Source organism: Henckelia pumila, unplaced genomic scaffold (genome assembly GCF_033568475.1).
Source record: "Henckelia pumila isolate YLH828 unplaced genomic scaffold, ASM3356847v2 CTG_461:::fragment_3, whole genome shotgun sequence".
In the NCBI taxonomy this organism is placed as follows: Eukaryota; Viridiplantae; Streptophyta; class Magnoliopsida; order Lamiales; family Gesneriaceae; genus Henckelia; species Henckelia pumila.
The window spans coordinates 2686734-2701930 of NW_027331831.1; the positions used below are offsets into that span (position 1 = coordinate 2686734).

The 15197-nt window shown below is 34.3% G+C and overlaps 3 protein-coding genes across 4 annotated transcripts; 1 reads left to right on the forward strand and 2 right to left on the reverse strand.

Moving 5' to 3' along the window:
- The first annotated feature begins 1562 nt into the window (after positions 1-1562).
- Positions 1563-5510, forward strand: LOC140872183 (transcription factor MYB17-like). Of its 2 annotated transcripts, none has more exons than XM_073274971.1 (4): positions 1563-1632; positions 3345-3555; positions 4423-4552; positions 4750-5510. In XM_073274971.1, the coding sequence occupies exons 2-4, from the start codon at positions 3369-3371 to the stop codon at positions 5384-5386; spliced, it is 954 nt and encodes a 317-aa protein (XP_073131072.1). In that variant the 5' UTR covers positions 1563-1632; positions 3345-3368; the 3' UTR covers positions 5387-5510. The 2 variants fall into 2 exon arrangements, with proteins under 2 accessions (XP_073131072.1, XP_073131071.1); XM_073274970.1 differs by lacking the exon at positions 1563-1632 and adding an exon at positions 1680-1862.
- A 674-nt stretch (positions 5511-6184) lies between these two features.
- On the reverse strand, positions 6185-9473 carry LOC140871600 (remorin-like). The gene is made up of 5 exons (XM_073274181.1): positions 9078-9473; positions 8638-8685; positions 8479-8566; positions 8280-8361; positions 6185-6589 (listed from the first exon to the last, which is right to left on the reverse strand). The coding sequence occupies exons 1-5, from the start codon at positions 9247-9249 to the stop codon at positions 6395-6397; spliced, it is 585 nt and encodes a 194-aa protein (XP_073130282.1). The 5' UTR covers positions 9250-9473; the 3' UTR covers positions 6185-6394.
- A 1595-nt stretch (positions 9474-11068) lies between these two features.
- On the reverse strand, positions 11069-14989 carry LOC140871829 (transmembrane ascorbate ferrireductase 1). Its single transcript, XM_073274566.1, has 4 exons — positions 14698-14989; positions 12390-12438; positions 12115-12314; positions 11069-11514 (listed from the first exon to the last, which is right to left on the reverse strand). The coding sequence occupies exons 1-4, from the start codon at positions 14839-14841 to the stop codon at positions 11200-11202; spliced, it is 708 nt and encodes a 235-aa protein (XP_073130667.1). The 5' UTR covers positions 14842-14989; the 3' UTR covers positions 11069-11199.
- Between the last annotated feature and the right edge of the window lie 208 nt (positions 14990-15197).

Below are 15197 nucleotides of genomic sequence, written 5' to 3' on the forward strand. Positions count from 1 at the left end.
AAGGATTGTTATTTACTTCGGTTGTCGAGCCAAAAAATATATATTTCTGTATATAGTTTTCATCATAAAAACAAATTATATGCTTTTTTCCCGAAAATTATATCCATTTTTAAGTGCCATCGAAAGTTTTGTTGTTTGTTTTTTTTCAAAAACTTTATTGAAACTTATATGCAACGTGGATATCGTGTTTAATTTTAGCGGAGACAAATACACCGTCCCAATAAAAATATGTAGATATAGAGTCTTGATCTCACACGGTCACACCCTCATTTTATAAATAAAATTACATATATTTTTAGCATGCAATATTTCTTTAATTTTTTTTGTAAATACTTAAATCGAGGGTCCAAGTGTTTTTATCAAGAAAATTATGTTATGAAATTTGGGTCATGATATGCGTTTGTTAAATTTTTGTTATCTTTTATTGTTGGCAACAATACAACTCTTGTTCGTAAAGTTTTAATATCTCCTATATTTATGAAGTTATCAAATATGTTAGGCTCGTCACGCCACATATAATAGATGATCAAATATTAGAAATTATCAACCAAGGTATGTCTGCTAGCCAATCGAGTTGATAATTTCTCGACCTATCAAAATGAGGGTCGGTTCACCCCGCTGACATATTCTAAAAATAGTATATTAATAAAACATCTTTTTATTCGATTAGTGTCATGATTTATTCTAGTAAACTTAATTACGTTGGTTGATACTATATAGATCCATATAGATAAAGATATATATTATATTTGATTCAACCCAAATACAAATACCCAATGAAATGTGATTATATACAAAACACGAATCATTAAATACATTATATATTAACCACAATGTCTTATTTATATTTTCGAGTGTTCTGAAACGTAAGATTAAGTGTGCTTTAAGCGTGAGGCATACTTAAAAAGGTAAATGAAATCCTACTTGTTTAGGTAGTGCCCAAAGAGCATTTAAAGTTGAAGATTTATCTATATATGTGGGGTTTATGATTTTTTCAATGAATCTTACGTATGTTGATTAATTTTCATTCTTAGATGTACAATGAAGGTAATGTCTATACAAGTAAGTTGAAATGATCCCCTAAAAAGCTCCGCCTTCGACCAACAACAGGTCAACTACAGTTTGTCGGTACTAAGCGTAGACTTAAATCTATCGTATTTATGCATTATTTTATCGTTTTCTTTGTTCGGAATAATTACAACTTCAGTAAAAAGTTATAAAAATGTGATTTTTTTACGCTTAAACTCAGAGTAATCTCGTTTAATCATTCTGCCTCTGAACATGAAATGGAGAAATGACATACAACATCCACGTTGCACACAAAGCATAAAAGTAATTAGTCTTGCATGTCGACCCCTAATATATATTTCTTGATCTTGTGGTTGGAGAAAAATGAGGTAATAATCTGAGTCGATTCTTCTTATTTATCTGAATTTAATAAAAAAGGGTGAAAAGGGTCACAATCTTTTTGTCATCTTTGGAAAAGCACAAAACAACAACCTCCATGATATCAGCTAAATTGGAAAATCGCAAGCCACACACCATAAGAAACACACTTCACACTCAAATCACACACACTTTCTTCTTCTCTTCTCCGCCAATTCCTCCTTACATCTTTATGATTTCTAGCAGGTAATTACCACAATCCCTCTCTCTCTGTATGTATGTATATGTTGCTAGTTTATGTGTATATATATATATATATATATCTGATTTGCATGCAAGGACTATATGTATATATGAATGTTACATATATGTAAGAATGTGTGAGCTAGTCTCATCTCGCCATCTCTCGCCGTGCTGAAGAACGCGCCACGGGAAGAATTTGATCGAGTGAAGTTGTTTAGTGTTCAGCCGACGAGGTAGTTCTCTTGTTGGTATTACTATAATTTTTGCATGGTTAATAATTGGAACTGATGTTGTCTATTTTCTATCTAAGAAAATGGCATAAAATCTAAACTTTTTGCCAATTTTGAAAGCCTATATGAGATGTATATTAATTAGTCAAAAGATGTGTTTTTTTTTTATAGAATTTGCATCAATGTGAGGGATTTTCGCCGTCACTTGTGTTCGAATAAGCGGGGTGACTCAAAGATGGAATTTTTAAAATTAAGAACAAAATTATAGGAATCGATGGTCGATTCACATTTTTTATTATTCAGTTCTGATCATCTTTCACCGGAATCATGTTGACGTAGCATCAGACATGCCAGTGATGTCCGGAGCCACGTCAACATTTCTCGGTGGCATGTAGATGTCCAGACGAAAAATGAAATAATATATATGCGATAAATTAGTCGAGTCAAACTTAAAGATGAGCGATAAAAAAAAACAAAAAATTTTTTTTTTTAAAAAAACGAGATGCAAAGTACATGTCAAAAATGTCGTTATCCCAACAAAAAAAATGTGTCGGTTTGAATATTAAGTAATTTGATTAAAACTAAATAATATTGAATTCGTATATCTTGAATAAACAGGCTAAATATACGTTGCAAGGGGTTTTCTCCCTGCAGGTTTAATTAACTCAAAATTATATAATCAATATATTATACTATGATTCCAGAAATTATTAATATGTATATATTATTATATTTATATTGGATTAAATAAATGCATAATTGATGTTTGGGGGGATAGTACAAAATAAATGCAGAGATATGGAAGCATAGGAAAATAGTGGAGGGGATGGGTTCTTGGAAGTCTGTGAGAATGGCCTTTTCAATAATTCTGTAATCGTAATCTGTTGGCATTTATGATATATTCTTCCCAAGCTTCTTCCTTAAAAAAGAATTGTTTAAAATATTTCTGGAAGTCAAATTCATTATGCTATGTCTGTTTTTAAGTTCTTCTTTAAATATAAAAACAACACTATTTTCTCAAAACTAGATAGTCCACTTAAAAAAGTTAAGGTTTTTAAAGTATCTCGGTGTACATTTATACGAACATCCACTCTTGCATGTCATCTCGGGTTAAATTAACATTTTAGTTGTTAAAAAAATAGTGACTTTTTACTACTCCCGAATAAATATATATAGTGACGAAAATTTCAAATTTTTAAATAAATCAAGTTAGAAGTAGTTATTATTTATTTATTTTTGAGTGAAAACAATTTTTAAAAGTATATTTTTGTTGAAAAGAAAAGGACAAAAGGTATTAACCGGGCGGAGTCGAAATAGTAGAAATCTCACGTAGTCCTTGGTCACACGGCCCTCCCAAGAAACCCGAACCTTTTCTGTTCACCTTTCCAACTTATTGTGTCGTCTTCTCTCATTTTCCTCCAAAAAGTACACTCTTTTCTTGAATATCATTTAGCTTGTGTAAACTGCATTTTGATTTTGGGGCAGATAATTTGTGGGTTTCGATTAAAAATGGTGAAAAAGAGAGACACAAGTAAGGAAGAGGAGAAAAGGAAGAAGAAGAATAAAGGGAGAATGGCATGCTGTGAAAAAGAAGGGATAAGAAAAGGGGCTTGGACTCCTGAAGAAGACAAGATTCTTGTTGATTTCATCACTCAGAATGGGCATGGCGCCTGGAGAAATCTCCCCAAAATTGCAGGTTTCACCATTTTTATTTTCTTTTGCAAATATGGGGCCATTCATTTGCTGTTTTGTGTTGTTCATTTCAGCTAAATTATTTCCTTCTTGGCATTTTGAGCCTATTGGATTCTATCGTTGTTCTGGTTAAGAGTGCGAAAAGAAGCTTAAATTTGGTTCTGTTTCTTTCCATTGCTGTGAGAAAATATATTCTGAGATTTTATCATCAGAAGCAAATATACAAACATATAATGTATAGTTGTCTAAATTTTCGACAATTTTGTAATCTAATCTTATTTATTTGGAACAAAAAATGTGTAATGTATTGGTGTGGTCGTAATATGATCGATCACATGATTAGTTTTTGGGATTGAGAAGAAAGTTGGATTAAAAGATGGAATGTAGAGGTGAAAAAGAGTTGCTTAGAAGATGGTTTGGAAATAAGATTAGCATGTCACTTGTGTTTCTGGAACACATTTTCTTTTGTTATGGTAAGAAGAATATTGATTTTAAGTTCATTAAATACAATTAATGTTTGTTTGTCAAAATTGGGCATACGATAGAAAAAGTTGGAGTCGAGTTGAAAAGTGGTAGATAACATTACCCATACAAGGATCTCATTTGTCCTAGTTTCGGAAGATTTTTTCAACTGCATTTTCTTGTGTGGCATGGAGAGTATACGATTGCACGTGAGTCTTGGCTTCTCAAGAACTTCAAAGCAGTCACCCCGAGCTCGAGACTCCGGAGGCCCCTTGAGTGTAACCATAGACTACTCGATCAAGCTCGAGCAGTCGAATTTATGCTATAACCTCCTTTTCACCGAACAAGAAAAATACAAGCTTTTTTATTCAAGAATATTCTAATAGCAGATTTTTTTTGCGTGTTACAGGTCTCCTTCGGTGCGGGAAAAGCTGTCGGCTTCGCTGGATAAACTATCTTCGACCCAACATTAAACGTGGTCCCTTTAGTGCAGAGGAAGAGAAAAGCATAATTGATCTACATGGAACACTCGGGAACAAGTAAGAAATTGCCTTTTTACACCCCATCAATTGCATCCCGGGGGGACCTAATATGAGGATTTTGTTGTTATTTCCTCATATTTCTTTGAGGAACAAGAAGCAATTCCGGGGGCATCTATCACTGTTTAATTAGCTATGTTCCGCATCAAGGTTGTAGGTGAAACGATATCCTTATTTCGAATCACTGCTACTTTCAGATGGGCAGCGATAGCCTCGCGTTTACCAGGAAGAACAGACAACGATATCAAGAACTTCTGGAACTCGCATTTGAGGAAGCGCTTTGCCAGCATAGACTTCAACCAGCCGGCCAGCTCCTCTAAGTCAGTCGACACAAATCTTGAATCTCCGCTGTCTTGCCAACTGGTACAATCGGAGAGCATTCAACTCGAGGTCAAATCTTATCCATCAAATGAAGCACAACTTACACTGTCAGAAAATAAATCCGAAGGGGACTTCTTCCTCCGTCTGTGGAACTCTGGAGTTGGTGACTCATTCCGGAAAATCAAGGAGTGTACAAGTGAATGGATTGGCGACACCTCATCTCACAGCCCAGCTTCTCAAACATCGTCCTTGACTAAAGCTGAATGGAGCTCCATAGCCACAAACCAAATCTCTAAATCCAACGCCAGCCAAAATGTGGAACCTCTGAGCTGCAGAAAGGAAGCAGACGTTTTTGCAGTCTGTTCTGATTTACCCAAACCATACGAGTTCGATGATTCAGCAGATGTAATGTTACAGTTATTACTAGATTTTCCAGCGGGTGGCGATGATATGGGATTCCTTCAAGAATCCTTCAACAACGTCTCAGCCTCTATCCGAGATCAGATGCAGTAACTTTCCCTTGGTGACATCAATGTGATCATATAACTAGAATGTCTAGTTGGTATAGCCGTATAGCACTGTTTGCCGTTTGGCCAACCTTTCGAGCTGAATCTAAACTAGAAGTACTAATTTGAAAAGAAACATTTTCCATAATGATCTGAAATTTTAATATTCTGGTAGTAACTAAGATTAAATTGTTGAGATCCTATCCTGGGTAGCATGTTAATTATAGGTTAGTTCATGTCTGTTTACTGCTTCTTTAAGGTAAAGCCTGTAGACTGTAGTTGATGATATCGAGGGATGAGCCTTCCGGCTTGTTTCTAAACTCGAACAAGAAACAACATAATCAAAATACTTGAACCAACACTAGACGAAACAAGATAAAATAAATCATCTCCCCCATTTTGATCATCGGTCCGATAGGTTTTGAACAAAACAATCAAAATCGAACTGAAATTATGGAAACTTTTTCAGGGAAAGGAAAACTGATTTATCCGGATAAACAACCATCGTTACCACATAAGTCAAGAAGAGAAGTTACTGCCCAGACATTCCACTTGAGATTTTATTTATCTATGTTCGCATAAATATCAAACGTAGGATAGAGCACTTGTTACTGCAACTGATGGTCAGGTAAAATCTTTGAGCTTCATACCATATCATATTCAAATGTTACCATATTGGCCACTAAGAACAGACGTCGAAACAAAGGCATTATGCAAAACCTCCCAAAGCACATAAGATTTTCCTATCAGCATCCAAAATAGATAAAATTCAATAAATAAAATACTATACATCATACAAACTTGCCGTTTTTAACGAAAAAAGTAATCACTTATTAATTAAACTGTATCAAATAATACATCACTATGCACACATAAGAATGAAGTTATTGGCCACAATCAACGAATTCTACATCAAATTACCGCACAATAAATACATCTGAACAAGAAACAGTAATCAAATAGAACATATGCATATAAAGCTGCAGTTTGACATTTGGACAAGATAATTTCACCTTTAGAAACATCCAAGTAACTTCTTTGGTCCAGTCCCAGTAGCGCGGTATTTTGCAGCTACCTCTTCTGCCTTCAGAAGATCTTCCCCACGTTTGGCTTCAGCAATCGCTCGTTTTTCTTCTGCTGCCTTGTGGACTAGTGCAACCTTGTTCTTCATTTTCTCTATATACTCTGCTTTCTTTTTCTCCAGTTGTTCCTACAAATTATTCGTATATTGGGTCACAACCCAAATCTGCATTATACTTGCATGCCGATGACTTTATCATTTATCCAAAACATTGTAATTAATTATAGGGGCAACAAAGCATGTTAAAGAAATTCCTGTAAAGCACTGAAACAAAGATGGCAAAGTATGGGGTGAGTGATGTGATATTTTTTTTTGTTGGCTTGTTTTTCGAAATTTTCGTTTTCATTGATGATGACAGTATAGCCCGCCAGGTGAATAGGTTTATCTCTAAACTACCACTACTACAAAAAAAAACTCACGTTATATTATTATATGCACACGTGAAAACATAAGTTGACCACCAATCCAAATTGAAAAGCAAAAACAAATTTGATAGGAATAATCTACAAGTTTCCAACATTAGTCGCGTGTCTCTAATCTCTATGTATGAAAGAGGAGACTTTATACTCTTTAACAAGGGGGCAATCAAAAGCAGCTCAGCCAAATCTCGACTCAAACTCGAGTAGTATGAGTACCTATCTCAAGCAATGCTCGAGCTTAGATTCCAGCATTCTATGAGTAATCAAGCTCAACAATTTTATTCTTATTATGTTTTAAACATATTGATTAAATGAATATTTTTATCTTAATTTCGTCATAATTCACATACTGCATTATTCAATTTTAAAAAAAAAATCAAGAGTTTTCTTCTCAAAATAGACTGGATATTTGAGTTAGCCTATAGCTCAAATAACGCAAAAATCATGCAAATTGAGCTCGAACTGGAAAAGCACCACTAAAGTATACTCAGGTTCAAGTACTATTTTTTGGTAGAGATGAACTCCATGGTAGGGTGCTACTAGAGCATTGGGACTCCACATGTATAATTTCAAAACTAAACTAACAAAAGAAAATTTGAATGTACTTTTGAAAATCATCTCCTGAACTTTCCTTTGAACCTCTAAACACATACTCCTGGAATTAACCCAACGTCAACGTGGCAAAAAAGGACGTGAAGCATAACTTTGGATATCAAACGTGCCAGGCACATTCATTTCAATTTATTAAGGCGAAAAATCCATAAACTAAAATTGTGACTCCTATGTAGATTTTCAATAATCTAAGCTAAATTAAAACCAAAAGAAGACAAACGAATGATTTTGAAAACAATCAATAAGCAAAATTTAATATTAAAAACTGTTAATATGTAATTGCATGAAGTTTTTTTTTCTGACAAATTTATGTTTAAAGTTTCTCTTTTTAAAAATACTTAAAATACAAATTATTAAAATAATTATTTTAGCTATATTTTCATTATATTATTCACAGTTCACACCCACGTCAAATGCTTTTTTGTTATTTACTACTAGCACTCAAAAGGGGCAAAAGCTTAAGTGCTTGAGTGCCCCGGAGGCTGGAGCCTAAGTGCAAAACAAAGCCAAGAACTTTATTGAACTCAAACACAAAGAGAAACTTCTGTCACAAAAATTCAATCTGTGCGTTGCCAATTATTTAGCAGCAAGCCTATAGGAAAAACCAGGGCGTGCACAAGTATATCAAGCATATGACGAATACATATTAAATGGAACAAAGTATAATTTGTTTTTTGGAAATTTTGAATTAACTAACATGCAGTTTTTAAATCCATGGTTGTTTAGGGGGTTAGGGGATGGGGCAGCATCAAAAAGAAGTCATTACACTAAGATTTATAGCTTGTTACCTCGATCTTCTTAAGCTCAGCCTCCAGACTAGCTTTCTTGCAGTTCTCCCACGCCCCGATAGCAGATACCTTCTTCTGAGCTCTGTTAATAATTCAGCAGCAAAGGGCCACCAGTTGATAAATGCTCATTTTACCCTACTTTCCTACGGACACTCAACAATTATTGAGAAATCTCTAATGAAAAAAGAACACAACTTACTTGTTTTCAGCTTTTGACTTCTCACTTTCTTCCCATGCTCTGATCAAGGAATTCCTCTTCTCATTTGCTACCCGTATAAGTGCAGCATCTGAGGTAGTATAACTCTCGACTCATTCACTATAAACAGAAGTAGTAGTATTCTAAAATAGTCTTGATTACCTCTGATGAGGGATCCCTCGGCTTCTTTCTTCTCAGTAGAGTCTGGTTCTTTAGCATAGAACAAAAAAAAGTCGAATGTCAGGGAAAAGGCTTGAGTTAAAGCAAGGGCTAATCACCATGTTCCTGAGCAAGGTACGTCAAAATTTGAGATTTACCATATAATTTTACAGAACATAAAACAAATTTCAAGAGGGATGCTATTATTATTATTCTTTTTTTTTTTTTGGAACAAAAAAGGGATGTTTTTTTTTTCGACAGTGTGAAAAAAAAGGGGATGCTTTCGAACATAAAGAACATGCACCTAAAATTCCAAATTCGAATTCGAGAAACAATCTTATTATCACAGCAACAAAGAACCCTTTTTTCCTTTACAATCAAAGACACTAAAACATCTCAAATACCAACACAAACAACAGAGAAGAAAGGAAGTCTTTACTTACTTTCGACAACAACAAGAGCCTTGGACTCATCAGGTTTCTTCTCTTCAGCAGGTGGAATCTCAGATTTCTCTTCCACCACATCTTTCGGAGCCTCCACAGGCTCGACCACCGGCGGCGGCGGAGGTTCGGAACAGGTCTCGGGTTCCACATTCTTGGTTTCCTCCTCACCCATCTCTTGAGAAAATTGGTTGTACTAGCTCAAATTTAGCAGGAAAACACAGAGAATTGAACAAAAGAGAGACAACGATACGAACGGTGGAATAGGTCGTAACGGTTAGTTGGAGGAAGGTAAGTGCCGCTTGGAATTGAACACAGAAGGAAGCTGTGTGATTGATACAGATAATTTTTGGCCTATCATGAGTTGGCTGCTGCCCACATGTTTTTGTGTAGTAGTAGGCTAATAGTTCCCACGAAAACTTTTACGAGATCGGTCTATCTTTTGTCGTTTAATTTTATAAGATGAATATTCGACTCAATTCGTACGAATGTTATTTTTTATTTTAAAATATTGTTTTTAATTATAGATATTGTTCTCATAAGAGACTTATTTCTAAGATTTTATAAATAATATTTTTTAAATGAAATTTATATATGAGCTTTTTAAAAAAAAACATTAGATGTGTTTTTTTATTAAAAAAAAAAAAGTTTTTGATCATTAATTCGAAAGCTTTGGTTTGAAAATAATTTCGTGAGTTGGAGATTATATGATTATCTTTTATTCTACATTTATTTTTTATTGTAATAGATAGCTACATAATCTAACAGAAAATTAATAATGTCACCCAAAAATAACAAAGAATAGTTTTCATTGTCATAAAAAATAATTATTATTATTACGTCGATACATTTCTTTTAAAATGTAGAAACACTTAAAGAAAGCACTTTTTAAAATGTAAATTCAAATTTCTTTACAAAATATAATCACCAACAAAATTGAAGTATCTTTACACTTCAAACACCAAATACGAGAAACTGAATGTATGACTAAAGATTCATTTAAAATTTAATAACATCAATGATTCTCTTGATTCCAATGGACATAATAATATTCAATGTTTTGGACACATATACATGCACAAATAAATTAAGAAATGGAAAAAAAGATCTGATAGGGACGTAAAGAGGAAAATTGTAGATCATGCTAATAAAGGGAGCGAGGAGCAATAATATGATCACTTCTCAAAATATTAATTTTCAGAACTTATGTGTAAATAAATAACTTCTTTTATTTTTTTATTTTAGATATTCGAACATATTGTATATTCTCATATTGTTATAATTATGTAAATAATCCAAACTCAAAAAAATCTTTTTTTTTAGTTGGAGGACAAGATTTTTGTTACAATTGAGTCTCGAACTCGAGATCTTAGTGCTTGATGAGCTACACATCGTCGGCAACTTAAAAAAATCTTGGGTTGAGGTTGGAGGGAAACAGATCATGTTGGTGGGATATTTCTCTTTTCCTTTTCTTTTCTTTAATTTAATAAATATCACCAATCGCAATCATCATTGCTAAAAGACCCAAAATTGCAGTGAATCAGTAGTTAACTAGAGATTATTTTACGAACAAAGAGCCCTTTTAATCAAATATCAAAAGATAGAAAAAGATTCAATTCATACTTGATTAAGCCTACCACTCCATAATTCACTACGAATTTCATTCTAATAATTGGCGAATAATAGCAATTGCATCACGTGGTAGTGGGAATTATTTATTTATTTATTTATTTTATAAAAAGAAGATTTAATGTTGCAATTGCTTATGGGACCATTTCAGCCAAACTTCTTCTTCTTCATCTTTGTGCCGACATAAATTTTTTATATCTGTTCTTTGATAATTACGTGAATGCTTTGGTTAATTAACCATAAATTGTTTCTGATAACACTGTAAATAATCAAATTACAACATAAATGGGTTTTGATTTCTTTGATCAGCAGACCTTTGTGCCTTGTAAATTGTAAGAAACAAGAAGAATAACATATTATTGTGATTATTATAATGATCATTATTATATATATCATGGAATGTTTGTAATTCACGTTCATGCACGCACCACTCACCTACTATACTGGAAACCCTGCATTATTAAAATCCAAATTACAAGAGCAACAACAAAAAAAATCATTCATGTTCTATGGCACTGTAACCATGATCGTGTTCATCTTCTGGAGGAGCCTTAGACAGGATCGTGAAGATGACAAACGACCCGTATAAGATGGTGACGATAGCGGTGAAGTTGACAAGGAAGGCCTCCGAACCATATTTCGCGACACCCGAGCTCTCCAGGAAGGTAAGCTTTTCAAGGTATCCCAAGGCAGCAGTGCCTACAGCCAATATATAAACAGAAATGCCGAAAAGTACATGCCATGGAAGTGACTCCCTTCTAAGTTGTGGTGCTCCTCCAGGGTAAAAGAAGACCACGAACCCAAATAACCACTGTAAATGATCAGAAAAACATGAGATATAAATAAGATTTTGGCAAATTGTAGTCCTTACTTGATGAGTATTAATGAGAAGCTATGGAGGGATGGAAGCCTTTTTATAGCAATAATTTTTCCTATATAGCACCTATTTATGCAGCATGATTATAGAAATATTATATTTATCAGAGCCAGCGTCATTCGAAATTATTTGGAGGGGAAATGTTTGCTATAAACAGTTGGCCCTGTATCTTAATGTATCTGGCGTTTCAATCGATAATCAAAATATCTGAGTTGTATTGTTAACTCCAACTAAAACTTTGTTACAATCATATTTGCTCCTACAAGCCTTATTGATGTAACTAATCACTTAATTAACAAGAAAATCGGTTCAAGCTTAATCCTTTTTGTCATGACAATCTCAACTTGTTATCGCCCTTCAGATCACAAGGTGAAAAAAGCTACGTCGACATGCCAGTGGTGAAACACATGCAACAAGAACCTTGCTCACATATTTATGCTACTCAAGCCATGATTTTTAACTGGAACATAAAGGGCACCCAAGAAAAGAATATAAGATAGAAAAGGAGAATTAATTTGAGTATTTGAATGTTACCTGGATTCCATAGAGAGAGATGACACCAATTCCGAGCCAAGAGTGTAAACTATATAAATTTGCAATGTTGCTTTCATTGTGGAACTTGAATGCGGTGTATATTCCAATGATACCGAGTGCAAGAGCAATAGCATGAAGAACTAGATGTATTAGCTTCTTTTCTGCCTTCTTCAGAGGCAGAGATTTGTAACTCATAATGGCTGTAATTATAAAATAATGGAGAAAATTAAGAAAAATTTTCTACTAATTTTAGGTTCCAGATGAATTTTTATTACCTTGGCCTCCGATTACGATAAACCCAATGAACATCAATACAGGATGATTCTGGAGCCAAAAGAAGAAAAATAGATGTGAGACTTACCACAACAATCTTAGTAGCCAAGTTTTTAAAAAAATCTTAAATGAATGTTCCTGTTTTAGATCTTATTTTCCTGTCAGAAGAATCAACCTGAATTGAAGCATTGCAGTCCCTTAATCGACTATAGTAAGTTCTTCACTGATCTTCAATTGCAAGAGTTTATCTTTTGAAATTCATGACCCATCTTTATTCCTCAACTAAACCCCGTACTTACAATGTTTCTGAACTATAAAATGTTTACTGTGATTCAACCAATTATATATAATCTGCAACACTAAGGGAGTGTTTGCAATCACTAAAAAAAAGTGATTGTTAGCTTTTTGCTTAAAAAAATCATTTTTGTGTGTTTCTTAAACCTAGATTGTGTGTTAAATTATGCTTAACTTATTGAAATCCAAAATCTAGTCGTGTGGTGATTTTGATTCTCCAAAAGTGATTCTAATAAGAGATCATTGTTAAAATCATTCTAATCACTTATTTATCAAACATTACCCAACTTCGATTTTTAGATTTTCAAATATGTTTTCAAACACTACCAACTTTTGATTTTTTTTAATTTTTTTATAATTTATGAATTAATCACTTCTACAAAAAACACAATCTATTGCAAACACTCCCTAAGCTTTGTGGATATATTCTATCATCTTATGAAGAAGGTTTGAAACCATAATCATCTCCCCATATAAGTTAAGAAAGAACACCATTTACTTTTTGATATACTCTAGTGCTTTTGATTGCTGGTGGACCATGTAAGTAACGCTTTTGAGACTTACATAATCCAAGAATACCCAAATAAAATCGGTATGTAAAACCGTGAACCTCATATACACAACGACCGGATCAAATATGCCAAAAGCGAAGAACTGACAGCCAAGTTTGGTCCCAAACTTGCAAAAGGCTTCCAATAACTACAAACACCCAATCTCTTTTTTCACCACCCGATGTAAATAGTACAAGGGCAACGAGGACCACGTGTTCATCATCTCTAGAAGTAACACAAATCTCAATCAATGCTGCCTAACTTCTCTAAATGTAACCTATAATATCGCACAAAAATCGCTGCAAGTGTTCAATCTGGAATTGCTCCAATTTGGCATATCGTTTTAAAGATTGGAAGAGATCCACGCATAAAAGAGTGACTCCTGTCGCAAAACCTTCACTTGAACTTGTACAAACCAAGTGGTAGAAGCATGTGGCTAAGGTAGTGTTTTAGAGAACTTCCAGGAAACACTTTTCCGCTTTTTATTAACAAAATTTTGAAATTTTGTGAAATTTTGTTAAAAAAAAGTTGAGAAGTGCTTCCAAGGAGCTCCTAGGAAACACTACCTAACATATCATTCTAGTTGGCGGATGAAAAACAGGGCAGCCAGGGCCAGCCCCCCTGCTTTTATTTATTTAAATATCCGTAACACCGTAATTATATCAGATAATTACAGTTACACCCCGTCTAAACTTTTGTCTAATTAGTTTCACGTTTCAACCCTCCTAGAAAAGAACCTGCATTCTATATTTCTATGTGTGTCAAGTGTTCTGTTCATGATTCCCAAATCACAACTGAACCTTAGGTTGTGCTTGGATTGAATAAATCGACTAGATAAAATTCAAATTACTTGACTTGCGTGGACAATCCAATCCACGCCTCAAATCCTTCCCCAAATATCTCTCCCTCCAAATCAAATGAATCGATCCAAGTGCAACCTCAGGGACAACAAACTTTTCTAGTAATATTTCACAAAGATGGATACAGAGGTCATACAAGTTTACTAAGAACAACACTGCACACCACGGACTTGAACAGGTTCGATGTGGTTAGGCATCTAATAATGGATATCATTTGAATAGAAATTAAGAGTCTAAGCTTAAAGTCCTCCACTCAAACCTTATTTTATATACCAAATTCAGTTACATCGGTGCAAAAGCATCTCACAAATAACTGGACTCCCTAGAAATCCGTTAATTTATCATCTTTCAAGCCAAAAGATTAGCTTGCGAATTGTACGGAGTCAGCTCATTTCCCTGGAAGACAACATCGAATCAAGAAAAACTCTTCCACAACATCAAACAACCGTCAAAATCTAGTTTTTCTTGCAGCCCATATCCCAATAATCATAGCACACAAACTAAACAAGATGCTCATAAAATAACAATGCACAACAGACCCTCAAAGCTTCCAAACAAAAAGGAAGAAAAATCACGATGAACTGGAAAAAAAGAGGGAATCTTACATTGAAAATGAGACTCTTGTTCGTAGCTTCCCAAGCCAAACCACCCCTGAAGCTTACGCACCAGACTAACACCAGTATGGCACCAACTACAGCCAGAACATGCGCCACATAAGAAACGTACACAGCCTTCACCCCTATCGCCATTTCTTTCTTTGTTTTCCCCACTCCTCTCCAAGTTTTCCTCAATGGGTTTGCTCAGTTAAGATGTAATCCGCCAAATACTACAAAAACAGAGCGATCTTCCTCGTAATTTTCCAACTGTGGGTCTCCCCATTTTGTTCTTATATATGAGTTATTGGTCTTGTGGTGTCCACGACTCTGGATCATATTGAAGATGCTATTGCTAGCTACCTCCACGTGCTCAACTACCACGGGGTACTGGGTTGTCCACGATTTTCTTTTTCTTTTATAAAGAGACTTTCAAAATTATTATTATTTTAATATTCAAATTTTTATTATGTATTAATCCTCGTGACAAATGCGTTGATGAGGTTTTAGCC

Coding starts and splice junctions, on each gene's coding strand:
- LOC140871600 (XM_073274181.1), bottom strand. CDS start 9,249: ATGGGTGAGGAGGAAACCAAGAATGTGGAACCCGAGACCTGTTCCGAA. Junction 8,567..8,637: donor CGAGGGATCCCTCATCAGAG/GTAATCAAGACT, acceptor ATACTACCTCAG/ATGCTGCACTTATACGGGTA. Junction 6,590..8,279: donor CTGAGCTTAAGAAGATCGAG/GTAACAAGCTAT, acceptor AATAATTTGTAG/GAACAACTGGAGAAAAAGAA.
- LOC140872183 (XM_073274971.1), top strand. CDS start 3,369: ATGGTGAAAAAGAGAGACACAAGTAAGGAAGAGGAGAAAAGGAAGAAG. Junction 3,556..4,422: donor AAATCTCCCCAAAATTGCAG/GTTTCACCATTT, acceptor TGCGTGTTACAG/GTCTCCTTCGGTGCGGGAAA. Junction 4,553..4,749: donor CATGGAACACTCGGGAACAA/GTAAGAAATTGC, acceptor TGCTACTTTCAG/ATGGGCAGCGATAGCCTCGC.
- LOC140871829 (XM_073274566.1), bottom strand. CDS start 14,841: ATGGCGATAGGGGTGAAGGCTGTGTACGTTTCTTATGTGGCGCATGTT. Junction 12,315..12,389: donor TATCGTAATCGGAGGCCAAG/GTAATAAAAATT, acceptor TTATAATTACAG/CCATTATGAGTTACAAATCT. Junction 11,515..12,114: donor TCTCTCTCTATGGAATCCAG/GTAACATTCAAA, acceptor GATCATTTACAG/TGGTTATTTGGGTTCGTGGT.